General features: G+C 37.3%; 1 protein-coding gene across 2 annotated transcripts in view; it reads left to right on the top strand.

The window, feature by feature from the left end:
- VWA8 (von Willebrand factor A domain containing 8) overlaps positions 1–15,064 on the top strand; it is a 195,603-nt gene that overhangs the window by 107,244 nt on the left and 73,295 nt on the right. For both annotated transcript variants that reach the window (XM_064440807.1, XM_064440806.1), the window contains exons 25-26: positions 535–740; positions 8,241–8,392. In XM_064440807.1, coding sequence (XP_064296877.1) covers positions 535–740; positions 8,241–8,392 — 358 coding nt within the window. The remainder of the gene's footprint in view (positions 1–534; positions 741–8,240; positions 8,393–15,064) is intronic.

Raw genomic sequence — 15,064 nt, 5'->3', positions numbered from 1 at the left:
TTTTATAGATTATATGATTGGGTCCAATACAATGCAAATACATGGGAAGAATATCTTGCCAATTTTCTTACCATACTTCAAGAAAGGCAGAGGGAAAAGATAAATCCAGTATTTCCTCTAGACCTCTCAACTGGGTTTGCATTAGGGCATCCCTGCATCCTGTGGTGTTTGGAAGGGACTCACAAATTCATCGCATTCAACCTGTTATTCTTTCTTTAAACCTTTTTTCTTTTCTTTTTTTTCTGCATTCATTTGACTTGTGTTTCTTCTTGAAATTAATTTCTCCCTTGTGATCACCTTCATTAAAATGACAGGAGAGATCTCTGTGTTTCTGGGAACTTTGATGTTCTTCACAGCAAGTTTGTCCTTCACGTTTTTCAAAGTAGTTTTTGTCCTGTTTTGTTTTAACAAGCAGGTACTCAGCGTCCTCTTGAACCATTGCTTTTTCATTTAAGGTGCTGTACGAAACTTAAAGGGCCTGTTGTGATGCTGTCTCTTTGTAAATTACTTACCTGTATGCTTTTTCTTTTTTAGGGGACATTTTCAGTTGCCATGCTGTTGATAATCCTAAACCACAGTCTGAACTGGCTATGCTTAGACAATATGGTCCTGATGTTCCAGAGCCAATTCTTCAGAAACTGGTGGCTGCTTTTGGAGAACTGAGGAGCTTAGCTGACCAAGGAATTATTAACTATCCCTATTCAACTAGAGAAGTTGTGAATATTGTAAAACATTTACAGGTACAGTACATCTTATTTCCTTGAAAATTTGAGTTCATCACTACAAATGTTTTAATGCTTGAAGGTTTTAGAAAAAGATGCAATTATTGTTCATGTATTTTTATTTAATTTTTTAATGAAAACTTCTGCATTTTGAAGAAATCGTCATATTCAGATGTTCAGATAGTCTCAAGGTATGGAGAGCAGATGTACACAGGCAGATATTTTTTCTGTACGTTTATTTATAGCTGAGTCTGTTTTTCTGCTATGTGAGAAAATACCACGTTCAAACTGTGAATACAGTATACAATGTTTATACTAGCCTACATTATAAAAATTCCATGTTCGGCATACAATACTTCCAGAATAATGCAACTTTATGCTGCTATAGAATTTTTGGTTTTAATAATTTCATGGGGGAAAACGACCCTGCTGTGTAACAGTAATACATCACAGATGCAGTTTTTCTACAGAAAACGTTAGATGGATAACAACTTAGCAAACAGGTACCTAGGAACTGTGACGGCTTCCTACACACATTTTAACTGCAAAATCGTGAATTCTGATTTAATGATGATTATTTTCTAAAGGTTACGATAGAGTCTGACTTTTATGTTTATGAATTGAAGGATACTTTTTGTCTGAAGTATTTTAAATACAAAGTATCTTAATGCTCTTTAAAATAGCAATGCTTTTCTTTTGTTCTGCTTATAATCATAAAGTAGGCAATGTATTCACTTATAGAGTGTTTCTTGACTTACTGAATCCTAGATTGAAAAAAGATTGATGGAAATATTAATGTAATTATTACAGGTAGAATATAATTTCTCATAAATTCTTTGGCCTACTGTTCCTGTGTTTGACATGGCAGAGTATAACAGGGTTGCATGATGGTTTTGTGTTTGTGCTCATGAACACGTTCACGTATATTCACCCATATGCACAGACATTCAGATCCTGCAGCTTAGAATTACTGCTTTTATAAATCTTCAGTTCATCTAGATTTCTGGAGAGGACAGAATTTTGTGCTCCGCAGGGTGCAACGAAATCCTGAGACAAAGTAAATTGGTGCTACTATGATATCAATAATACAAAGAAAAAATAATTGCATCTTTATAAATTTGTACTAAAACAGACCTAAAAGCTGAGGAAACAATCCAAATAAGCATGTAAGCAGAGTGTTTTATTAGGATCTGTCGTGGTTTAGCGGCAGCTCGGCCCCACACAGTCGCTCGCTCACTCCCCCACCGGTAGATGGGGGAGAGAATCAGAAGGGTAACGCTCATGGGTTGGGATAAGAACAGTTCAATAATTAAAATAAAAAAAGAAACAACAATAGAAATGCAATGTAAAGGAGAACAACGAGAGGCGCAAAGCCCAGGGGGAGGGGGGAAGGGAGGGGAGAGGGGGAACGAACCGCCAAAACAAACTGCACGCGCCACCCGCCGACCCGGCGCCGCGCCGCCTCCGCGCTGCCACTGCCCCCCCCAATATACTAGTCGTGGTGTCACATGGTATGGAATGAACCTGCCATTGGCCAGTCGGGGTCAGCCGCCCCCACTGTGGCCCTGCCCCTCCCAGCCCCCCCCGCCACGCGGCAGAGCGCGGGAAGCTGGAAAGGTAGCCGACCCCCACAGTGAGGAGAATTAACCCCTTCTCAGCCAAAACCAGCACAGGATCCAATACCAGTTGATAGGTATTTGCTTACCAAACTAATAGGAACGTGTACCATGTTGATACCATCACTGATGTCTTTAAACACAAAGTTATATTTGAAATGAAAGTGGAAAAATGACGAACTTGAGGAGCTGTTGCTGTGCTGCTGAAAAGCTGGTGGTTTGGGTTTTTTGTTAAATAAACCCCTTCCCATCTTCGTGCTCTGGCTGTTCCAACCTTCCATCCTAACCTTCCTTTGCCTTCTGTCTCCAAGTAGTCTGAAGTTTGCACTGTCCTCTAGCTCCGGCTAGTGTGAAAACATATGGACTTAATTGTTTTTTGTTTTTTTTCTTTGAGTGTGAACAGCATCTAATTGAAGATTGGAAGAGCTGCATTGCTATTTGTCTTAAGGGCACTTACTCTCTGCTTCTGCCTCCTTCACTTAACCAGATTAGTATGGTCACTTCAGTCTGGGCATTGGGCACAGATCAGTGGGGAAGTTTCCCATCTGCTAAGTTTTCAACCCTTTCAAAGACAAGTGTAAATATCCAAATAAATCTCCAACATGCAGCTTTGATTTCTTCTGTAACATTTGTTTTCAAGATCCCAGGCTTTTTGAAAGGATGCAACATTTTGTTTACTGTAACTTGGTTTTCAATCTGAATAATAAAAAGGCTGGTAGTAGCCAAATGTAAACAATGAATATAAACATAATGGTTATTCCAAAGTAAGAAGCTTTTAGGTCTTCAGGTAAAGAAAAAAGAGGAAGGAGGGAAATGAGTCAATAAAATTGCTGGTCCTTAGGAAGGAAGGAGGGAAGTTAGTCATGTTGTTAAACAATTTCCCTTACAGCAGTTCCACAGCCCCGCTCTCTTTGTACCATTGTGTTGATTTCTTTCACATAATTTTGGAAGAGTTGTTTTGGAGAAAAGATTGCTGTCGATTAATGTTATCTGAGAGAGCATCTGAGCACTAGGGCTAGTCAGTTAAGAGAATATTCTGATTACTGTGACAACAGCATACTATTAGGCTTATCTCTGCACTCTTGATTAATTGTGGTCTTCAATGTATAGGGTTGTGCCTACAGTGTAGTTACAAGAGCATCTTCCCATAAAGATTATGCAAGCAGGGAACCCAGAGCAATTTAGTTGTAGCTTAGACACTGCAGTCAGAGCTAGGTTGCCTCTGTACTAATTTTTTCATAAGTGAAGGGTTTTTTGGTGAAGCCCAAGTTACCAAACTGCTTTGCAGATCTCAAACTGCAGGTGTAGGGAAAGCTGTCTACTGTGACTGCCTAACTATACAATCCTCATGGATTGTATAGGGAATTTGAGTCTTGCAGCTCTAGATTGCAGGTGACCTGAATATAGCTTTTTTTTTGTCCCCCTCGCCTGCAGTTTTCAAATTGTCAAATGTCAGAAGTATTGATGATAATGGTGGCATCTGGGCCAGCTGAGAAGCTCTGCTCTCGCTCTGTTGAGTTACCGTATGCTGCCCTAACTGCCGATGTATGTTATGACAGCTTCCCTGCACTCTAACATACAAGTTTTCGTGAGACTTCTTATATGTTGTTTTGCAGAGTTCAGTTTCACCCAGTGTCCCTGGTAGACATTAATCAGGCAAGCCATGTTAGTCCAGATAAAATGGGAATAGCTTTTCTACTAATTCTGTTTAGTTTGGGAAAGCTGAGGTTTTTTTGATAAGCCTTCTTTATTGTTTGTATATGAGATTGCTTTCTAGTAGTAGGTACTAGTGTAACAATTTTCAAACAGTGAATATGTGAAGTACCTTCAGGCCCTAAAGTCTAATCATCAAGCTTTTAGGCCTGTTTGGTAAGCTTTTGCACCAAGTACTTTTTCTCTGTTCAGCCTGTTCTTGAAAGGAAGCTAGGCTTTCAGATCAGTTTGTATCCCTTTCCTTGCTGCCCTACTCACATGAACGACCTTTTATCCTTTTGACCAACCGCAGTGAATCTCAGTAACCAGTTTTCAAAGTTAATTAGGTTTCTGCTGGTTTAATCAAAATCAGCGACTATGTGACAGAGAGGAACAGACTGAAATTAGTATCCCTGTGAATGAAAAGGCAGGGGGAGAACTGAGGTGTTTTGCTTGGTAGTAGATGATACCCACTAAAGACATGAGCACTGGTTAATCAGTTAGTATGCGTGTTGCTCAGGATGAGACTTGGATGTGGTGCTTCTTGCCTGGCTGACAGGACAACTGAGGAGACAGACAGAGCTGGCATTGTTTGGTGAAAAGGCATCAGGGATAGAGGGGGGAGCCAAGGGAACAGAGGAATGAGCAGGTAGGGAGAGCTCAGTTAGTGTCCTGGGGACAGGGTAGGCCTTTGGGATGGTGCTGGCAGGTTGGGAGATGTGCAGGTGTGTGAAGGCACTAGAATATGTAGAGAAATAGGTGGCAGTGAGAACACAATGTAGAAGTCTAAAACAAAAATCTGGACTCATAGTTTGTCACTTTGTTTTCAGGGTAGTGGTAGAAGTATAGTAGACCTCAATGTGTATAGCATATTTTGATTAAGATTCTCTATTTGTACTAGGAAACTACTATTTTGCTGATATCTTTTAAGCAGACTGTAGGAATACAGGTATTCATGGAACGTTAGATCCATAAAAATACAGATTTTTCACCAAGCTGAATTCTGTCACAACTCTATATCAAATAAAGCATAATATATATATAAAAAAAATAGAAAATTGTTAAAAACAAAGCCTACGTTACTTACTATTTTAAGGAACAGCCAAGAATCTAAGCTGTGAAAATACTCAATAAGGTACACACAGAGGTGTTACTTGTAAGGGGAAGAATCAATGAATAAGAACCAGACAGACAGATGAGAGATCAATATTTTCTCCAGTAATCTGGTTTTAAAAATCAATAGAAACCAAATGATTTTTTAAAAATGTTGAACTCAAACATTCAACTTTTTTTTTTCTTTCTTCAAGTGAACTGTCATTGCCTTTCTTCAGTAAGCAGTTGTCCAGGCAGTTATTAAAACATGGTTGATTTGTTCTGATTGAAACAAGAGAGTTCTGGGGGTTTTTTTAATAACTGAAGTAGATGGCCTTTTGACAAGTGGCTTGTGTTCGGAACAGGTTTTACTGACAGCAACAATCAGTTGTACCTGAAGGAAATACATGGTTTTTATGTTGTCCTACTGATCAAGAGGCATGGAGCTATTGTGGCAATTCACTGAGGAGAAGGGTTTCAATATCAGAAGCTATGCAGTGGTTCAGAACACCGTTGGACATACCTGGGGTTGTGAAAACCAGTAGTTTGAAGAACTTGACCAAGGTTTTTGCAGTATGTAGTACAGGGCAGGTAAAAGAGTAGGTCATGAGTGAATAAGATAACTTGGTGCCAGTTTGTTGGTTGTGCTTCTCAGTGAGAAGGGAATAACACAGAAAATGCCATATTCACCATCAAAAAATGTTCTAAAATAATTACTTAAGGAAAGGTTTTGGTTATATAAAGTATGGACAATTCTAGATGTGTTTTGTTCTTGTTATCAAAAAGAAGACACACTTGAAAACAGACTGAGATAGGGTCCTGCACACTGAGCACTAAGTAGCTTTACATGTTTTTAAATTTAACTATGATATACATTTTTATAAGTCTGTGGGCTTTTTTTTTTTTAATTATGATGTTTACTTTCACTCCCAGGTGCAATTTACATTATAGAAGTTAGTACCTTCACTGCTGAACGTTGTCATTTTTTGCATTTACATTACATGTGAAACATCTATACAGCCTTTAGTTAGAATAGCTGTTGGGAGAAATTGTATTTTTAGTAACCTGTTTGATTTAGTAAGGAATGGACATTATAACGAGGGTGGCACAGGCCATAGGGCAACTTTACATTATCCCATAATAACTTGTATTTTGCTAATCTCTAATAATGCAGAACTTCTACTAGGTTCCTCATGGACAGGTTTAAAAACCAGGACATAGTTTTGTGTGCTTTTATATCAACTCTACAACTGAAATATCCTGTGGCATGTGCACCAAAGATTAAAATAAGGTTTGTACAAGCCTATTACTAGCAGTGGTATTCTATTCTACCACAGTAACTACCTAATTTTAGTATTACTTGTGTCAAGGATATATTATTTCAGAGATTAGATATTTATTAAGTTGGGAAAATATTAAACTCCTGACTAAGGCTGATGCTTGATTAAGAGTACAGGACATAATATTTATTAAAAATGTATGGTTTTTTCTGGTTTAGTTTTTATTTCAGGACACAGATATTGTTATTTTTAATGCTTTTATACATTTTTCTGCCACTTCCGTTAAGTCTGGGTTGGAAGTTATTTGTACCTGACTTGCTCTCCGATGGGGAAAAAGCAGATAAGTCTTCAATTCAACATGTTTATCTTCATCACTGTCAATGTGTCATTCTGAGATGGGATCCATGTCCTGGTCTCAAATATCTAATATTTGAACAAATGGCATATGAAGAAAAAGTGAGACCTTTCAAATAAGATTCTCATTCCTGTCTCATGCATAAAAAAGTAAACTAAAGCAGTGGTGGTAAAATTCTAGGATATACATACTAATTTGGTGGGTTTTTTTAAAAAGTTCTTTTCATTTACTCCATTTACATCTTAGGAGAGTGAGGTGATTCCTTTCAGATGTTTTATTAAAGAGTATCTGTGAAAAGGTTCGGTGACTTAGATGTGTTAACATGTTCAATTTAAACAGATGTTTTCATCAATGGCAAATAAAATCTAAATTTTGCACAATACATATTCTGTTCAAATTAGCTAAATGTACCTTTGAAAAATAAGCTTATTGGAGCCTGAAATTATCCTGCATACATTCAAGTCCATGTTTACTGGAATCTGCATTAATTTAAATGGGGACACATAGATTTTTGCTGTTGGAGTTTTAGGGCAATTCAAAAGACAGTGGAAGTTACTGATTAAGCACTTGGAACCAGTTTGCAGAAAGGCTAAGCCAGCTTTTGACACCTACAGTGTCTTCTGCAGGTACCAAAAAAAAAAAAAATCTTCTTCATTTCAGCTTATTTCTACTACATGAGTTTGACTGCTCAGTCAAGTCTTTTAAGTCTTGCTGGCTTTTAGGTCTTAGTGGGAAATGAGAGGCAGAAAAATGTGTTTTCTTTTTGCAGAAAAGTAATAATTAAAAGGTGTGGGAAGATGTGAGGGTATGAAACCTGGAAGAGCACACTGGCCTTAAAACATCAGTCCAGTTCAATAGCAAAAGTTTCCTTTATTGGAAATGACTAATGAAAGTTTGATAAACTGTTTTTTCTTCATGTACACAGCAGGTTTCAGGTAGTAATTTTTGCTAAGAAAACGAATGTTTGTGCATCTAAGTGAATTTATGTGTCTGCTAACATCCATCATGACCTAAAGTCATTTTTAGTAAGCAAGCAGTGTACCTCCTGCTTTACTATTCAACATTAAGCATCAAAATTCTTAAATTAATTGTACAGTTGAGTATAAGAGTGTATATGTTAGATCTTCATGGTTAGCAGAAGGCAGTTCCAAATTAAAAAAAACCTACTTTATTATATATTCCAATGATTACACCATCTTGTTATGTGTATAATTAAAATAATTCTTTAAAACATGAATGATGTTGAGTATTTAAATAATTGTCTCCTTGTTTGTTTAATTCAGGTTTAGTGTTAGTAACTTCATTCTGACTTGAAGCAATGTCCGTTCTTTATCCTGGAAACAAAAAAAAAAGATTACTTGAGCACTAGTCTGAGTTGAGCAAAGTTATTGTTATAACTATTTATTTTAAAAGTATTTAATTATCTGCTGTAACTTAACAGATATTCAGTAAAAGAAATTTGGGGGGCTTTGTTTCTTCACAGAAATTTCCAACTGAAGGTCTGGCAAATGTTGTTCGAAATGTATTTGACTTTGACTCCTACAACAACGAGATGCGTGAAATCTTGATCAGCACTTTGCACAAATATGGGATACCTATTGGAGCGAAACCGACCAATGTACAGCTGGCCAAGGAGTAAGAATAACATAAGATATATATTAAGAAGACAGGTGTCTCATATTCACTTTTTAATAGCATGTTACGTTGCTGCTAACTGATTTAACAACAACCTGGAATACTTGAAGTCAATCCTCCTCTGGCTCAAATTTATATTCCTCCAAATAAGTTACAATATAAATTACTTTATGATAGAGTATTTGCTTATTCCTAATATTTAATCGTTAATGTCTGTGTACATATTAATAGCTTGTATGGCAAAAATATTTTAATAAAGGGAAATACTTGTTTCTTCTCCTGTGTTTTTAATTGAATTGCAACACACTTCTGTCCTGTTACTTATCACCTAAATTGGTAGCGGGGGGAAAAAAAAGTTGTCTTTAGTTGTAGTGGGATTTTGTCTTTGATATGCAAAAAAGGTTCTACAAAAATACTTCTGCAGAATAGGGCAATGCATGCGAGCTCTAAGAACAATTTTTAGGTATGTCTGTATATCACTAATATTCTTTGATTCTATTAGCAGATGACATATTACACCATATACTTTTTCAGAGCTTAGAATCAAAACACCTTTTTTTAAGACTAAACTAAATTGTGAAAGAAATTTAACTCATTCTTGTACAATTCACAGATAACAGGCTTAAGTAGATCATAATGAAAAGCAATTAGAAAACTTACTCTGGCTTGAACTCTGTTATATAATTTATTTATGGAGAAACAAATATTTCCCTTTCATGAAGAAAGTTTTACAGATATTTGGAAAATTGAGTTTTCCATGGGACATACTACTTTTATATTCGCTAAGGAAGGGCTGATTCTTATGACATGACATATTGTTATTAGGTGTCCTTGTGTAGGATTCTCCTGCTGGAGCACCACTCTTACCATATCTAACTTCCTACATATAACTATTAAAAGAAGATTGGCAGTGTAATGACTGCGGTGTACTTTTTAATTTTGATGACAGCAGAATTACCTGCTGTGGGAACCAATGCTTGAGCAACTACAGTGCCTGTTAAATTGACAGTACACACTTGAAACTCCTGCCATAGTTTCTTTGGTAAAAATTACTTGGTAATGTTTATTTTAAAGAATTATGACGTTTGTCATAGTTTTTGAGAAATTTGCACTTTATATAATATTTAGAAGTGTTAGATGTGGGTTTACAGGGGTGGATTGGAGAGGACTCTTTAGTAATGAGAAGATCAGAGGTTTAGGCAACATAAAAGAAAGACTGCTGTAAGTGGGAACTGTTCAGTCTAGAAGTGTGATGACAGAAGAAAGGTCTGATCATTTCAAATTATTGATAATTACCTGATCATTTTGAGTCCATCACTGAGGTTTTATAGGATAGGTTACGCCAAGGACAATAGACTTACAAGACCCCAGAAGATGCTCATCAAAAACTTCACTTGACAGACAGCTATGGGTGCATACTCTGTGCACTGAAGGCCAAGGGAACAAGAAACTACAGGAGCAGTTCACAGACAGTCAATAAAAGCAACTTTTTCTTAGATCTCACTATGCAAGATTGAGACTAGGCTGACCACCTTACTCTGATGATCCAGCAAGCTTGGTCTCAGTATCTTGCTCACATCCACCACAGCTGACATTTCAGATTATCCTGCTGCTCCATTCCAAGACAGCCTTGCTACTGGTGATGAGATTTAACCCTATGGAGCTCGTAAACAACAGGTGGATCACCTTGAATTACACACACGTCTTTCAGGAATGGTTTAGGCATAGTTGATTCCGCCTTGGGGTAAAAGAATATCTAGGTAATCTCTCCAAATCTGTTCCAGCCCATATTGAAGCTCATGTGATGGGTGCATTGAGGTAATTGGGTATGGTGTTTGGACCACTGAAGAAAAGGTTCTTCCTGAAGCTGCTATGTGTTTAGAACTAGAGTATTGATCTCTATATTGTTTTCCAGGATTTTGAGAGTAGGGTAATGGTGGTAAACTAGTCCGTCCCACTTCCTTCAGAAAAGATGCAAGTTAATCTAATACCTTCTTACCTGTTTTCTGTCATGATTCATGCCAGAAAACCTTCAGAGATGGAGTTCTGTAACCTCCCAAAGCAAGTCAGTCTTGTTCTTAATATCGTTGCTATTAGAAAGTCATTTCTAGACAAAACACATCTAGCTCACTCAGTCATCTTCCTTTTTTAAGGCCTCTGGTTGTTTTTCTTTTATGCTCCCCCTCTCCACTTTATTCATGTCCGTCTTCAAGCATTTTGCGTGTAACTGGGCCAGGTATTTTCTGCTAGAGCTGAGTTAGAGTATGAAAGTATAGAATAGAGATGTATTTTATTCAGCAGTCCCTTCTGAAAACCCCAATATGTTTGCATTTCTTGTGATGTTTAACTCATGTCTGGTTTTCTAAACATGAACCTCCAGATCCTTTCTGCAGAAGCCTGCAGAGTGCTTACCCCATCTTCACTTCATGTAATCAACTTCCTTCATGCTTGCAATTTTCTTACTGTATTGTATTTTTTCAGATTAGTTCTCTAACTTGTCAAAGTCACTTCCAATTTTAAGCTTGTTTTCCGACCTGCTTAAAGAATCACAGAACCATAGAATAGTTTGGGTTAGAAGGGACCTTTAAAAATCATCTAGTCCAACCCCCCTGCAATGAGCAGGGACATCTTCAACTAAATTGTAGTCTCTCGTAAGATGGCAATCTGAAGGTTTACTGGGTGTGATTTCTACAGTGTCCTACTGAAAACAGCATACTCCCACAGAGATTCACTTCTGTGTTCCAGTTTTAATTTGCAAGACTCTCAAGACTTACTAGTTAGCATAATAAATTGTTCAGTGGTTCTGTTAAGTAATGTGAAAACTAGGATAATAGTCCAAAGTTATTGTGCCTGAGGATGTTAGTCATACCTGCAGCAAAATCATTGCTATTGATAAGAATACAAATCCTGTGCAATTAAGTAGTTTTGCAGTACAGAAGCATTTCCAGGAGATTCTAGGACAGGAAAATCATTATAGTGAAATGTTGACTCCCTTATACGGGTAATCTGGCATGCCTTGGGTCAAACAATTTGTGAATCTTTATTTTGTTTTTAAAAGTTTTGGAGAAGTCTGTCACCTTAATCTAAAAACTGTCACTTAATCTAAAAACTTGAATAAATCAGAATTAGTTAAATTGCTGCTGAAACATAACTGCTGCTAATATAGGAACAAAAACATGAGAGACATGAGCAACATACTGCAATACAGGATCTTGATAGAAGGAGCTTTGGGGTTGTATCTGGCTGAAGTTACAGTGGAAGTTTACCAGATAATACCCGTGAACCTTATGGGAATTTTAGTTTAGGCTCTGGAATAAACATACCTAATCTTGGAAGGAAAGATTTAGTGGTGTCTAATGACCATTTAGAACAGAATTCTTACAGTAGTTATTTTCTCAAAAGAGAAATTAATTTGTAGATGCCAATTAATTTATTTCCAAAATTGGTATCATATGTTAGTCTTGTAAAGTAATGCTTTACTTGGGCTTTTTGTTTCCTTCAGGGTGTTTTTCTTCCCCAAAATAGGATGGTCATTCTTGTAAGGTGCTGACATGTTCAGTATTGTCAGCTTATAACATCATGATATGGTTTGTATCTCCTGGTATCACCTGTTCAACAGTTTGTAATTTTTATCAGTATTGTGTGTAAAGCAGATGGCTTGTGTATGATGTTTTGCCAAGACATAGTGGGTAAAAGGGATTACTCACTGTACTAACTCATGACCTTTCTTTATGTACAATTGCACTTTGTTTTTCCCGTTGACATCTGTTATGTCACATTTGGCTGAACTCACGTTAATCTGCCATTTTGTTGCACAGTTCAGACCATTTGCAATTGCTAGGCAAAACAGCGTTCAGCTGCAATTCTGGCATTTATCCTTGATGAAATTGCCATTCCGTATTACTCCTCCTGTCACTGTCCACTTCCAGGTGCTTGCAGTAACTTGAATATTCATTTTATGTGAACTGAATTTTTTATATATAATGTAAATATGTAAATTTTAATGGCTTAAGTTTTCTCTTGAAACTGGTTTGGTCCCATCCATGTGTCCCACCCCTCCCACCCTGGTAATCTGTAGTTAATTGTTGGACCTGTCTCATACCATATGTGTCTCTTATCCATCCTGTGCATTGCAGGGGAAGCAGAGGGGGTTAGGGAATGGGAGGCCTAACATAAGACTGTTATGTATGTCTACTGCTTATATTTTTAATCAAAATGTGTTTAAATAAAGTACAGAGATCTGGTTGGTAGGGAATTTTCCTGTTTTCAACCTGTATCTTACTCAAGTCCAAAAAAGTTAGGTGGGATAGAAGTCTCTTCAGCTAGACAGAGCACAGGCTGTTACCGAAGTCCTTGAATAATCGCTCTGTGCCAGCACTGAGCTGTTTTACACAGCCAGGTCTTAAGAAGTTTCGTTGCCTCTCATAGTTCATGTCTTCAGCTGTAGGAATACAATAGCTGGCTGTAGAGACTTTGCGTTCAGTGGAACTCTAGTCTTAAAGATTTGTAGCCATTTTCCAGTATGTTCTCGGAAAGCTAAATGAATAACTTTATAAAGCAGGTTCTGTTGACTTTTTGAACACAGTTGTTTGGTGGGTTTTGGTTTTGTTTTGTTGATTAGCATAAAATGAACTTATTTTCTAAAATCAAAAAGATAAAATGAAAAGAAGTTGTTTCTGTAGGTGTCACTTTGAAAAATTCTCCAGCAGCAGAAGCCACTAGAGAACTATCTTTTGACAGATGGTGCATGAAGATAATCAGGCTAAATGGTAATTTTTTGTAGAATCGTCCCATCAACTGTAGGTCCTGCACAATCACCTTTTCTAAACAAAATACCTGCTTATATAACCATTTCATGGACAACAGTGGTGTTCTAGAATACCAGGATGTAAAACTAAGAGTAAGTAAACATTAAAAAAAAAATTCTGAATTTTCCTTAAGCAACAGGCTTTGACAGATCCATAATCAAAGAATTGATCAGGAATAATTCCTTAGAACTTGCTTTTAAGTCTCGGCTGTCTTACAAGATTACTGCAGTCTGCCGTGTAGTTTTTCTGTTCTAGAAACCCTTTCCAGCTTTTGAGGAAAGCAAAAATCGTGGATACACCTCAGCCAGAGAAAGCAGTGGAGTTTCAGTGCCGTTCTTACCCAGCCACTGCACTTTTTACATCCATCAGATCCCTGTGCTTTGCAGATTTTTGCTGGTGGTGGCATTTCCATAGTATTCTGTCTGCCTTTTATGTAAACAGTATTTGGTTAATTAATTTGGAATACAGCAGTGTGGCAGGAGCGCCTTGTGAAGCTTTTTACTAGTACTGTTACTTCAAGTTATTTTCAAAACTTGTTTGTTAATTATAAATCCTGTGAAAAGAAAATCTCCCTCCTTCACTGTGTATCATATATATTCACTAGAGGAAAACTGTTAAGGTGTATACATGTTTTCAGTGGGGGCATGTTGTTCCAGTTCTTCTGCATCCTCAGCATCTCCTGAGAATCATTCAGGAGGCAGCCTGGTTGTAAGACCTTTAATGCCACCAGCTTCTTCAATACTCCTAGTCTTTCTTAGACCTGATTTATAAGGGAGAGCAGTGAGATAGAGGAAAAAAGAATTGTCAGGCCCTGGAAGAATAAGATCACTATTACTCTTGGCAAAAGAACTTTGTATTATGAATACTGCTTTCCTAAGCAGTATCCTAAATTCTGATCTACCTTTCCCTCCTCTTTGCTGTTCATGATGACTTGGTCTGCCACCCCAGAGAAACTATGTCATTCAGAAACAGGAAAGAGAACAAAACCTCAGCAATCTAGGAGAGAGGAGAAATCAGTTTTCCTGAGGGAAGAGAGGAACTATTAGTAAAGCAAATCTCCAGAAAGCTGAAGCAGAGTGGAAATGTTTTATTTCTTTGGGAATGCAATGTGTAATTCTGTTGCTATATAAAGTAGTGTACTTGGTTAGAGCTGGCTATTAACCTATGTTTTGTTTTAAAATTTAGTAACTATTCATGATTAGTAGTGAACCCATTTATTTCTAGGATTTTGTCCATGGGAGTAATGTGTAAGGAATTAAGACCGAAGTCCAAATCCTTGTGGAAGCTGATGTTCCATTGAGCTAACAGGATACAATTATTGCTGATTATAGGCATATCAGAGATTGTGCTACTCAGAGTCACCATAGCAATTTTCTTTTCACACGCAAGATAGTTTTGGCTCAAGACACAATCAACATTTTGTCACCAAATCATTTTGAAACCCAAATGGAAGCCTGAAGTAAAATTCCGGTTCATGGATAAACTGGCATTTAGTTTAGGGACTTGACTGTTTGCCAGTTTTGTGACCGCATGAATGAATTTATCTAAGAATTGTGTATATGTAAGAATGGAAAAATACAAACTGAGGTGAGGAAGAGCGCAAAATAACTCACTCTTCAAACACTGGTATCTATTGATACTCTTAACTAGGCAACAAAAGGCAATGAAGGCTCTACTGGTTCTTTGCCTAAGAGAGGGAGTTAATTGGATGCGCTTCCCCCATTACATGCCTCAGTGGCATATTGCTGGCAGCTGGATATTTATCTATGAGCACCAATGATCTATAGCATCCAAAATGTTTTCTGTTTGCAAGAAGTGTCTTTGGCTATCTGACTGCCTTGGCAGATGGTCCAAACACAGAACG

The sequence above is a fragment of the Phalacrocorax carbo genome, chromosome 1 (genome assembly GCF_963921805.1).
Source record: "Phalacrocorax carbo chromosome 1, bPhaCar2.1, whole genome shotgun sequence".
NCBI lineage: Eukaryota > Metazoa > Chordata > Aves > Suliformes > Phalacrocoracidae > Phalacrocorax > Phalacrocorax carbo.
The sequence above is the reverse complement of the archived record's forward strand: the minus strand, read 5'-3'. Positions and strand labels throughout refer to the sequence as shown.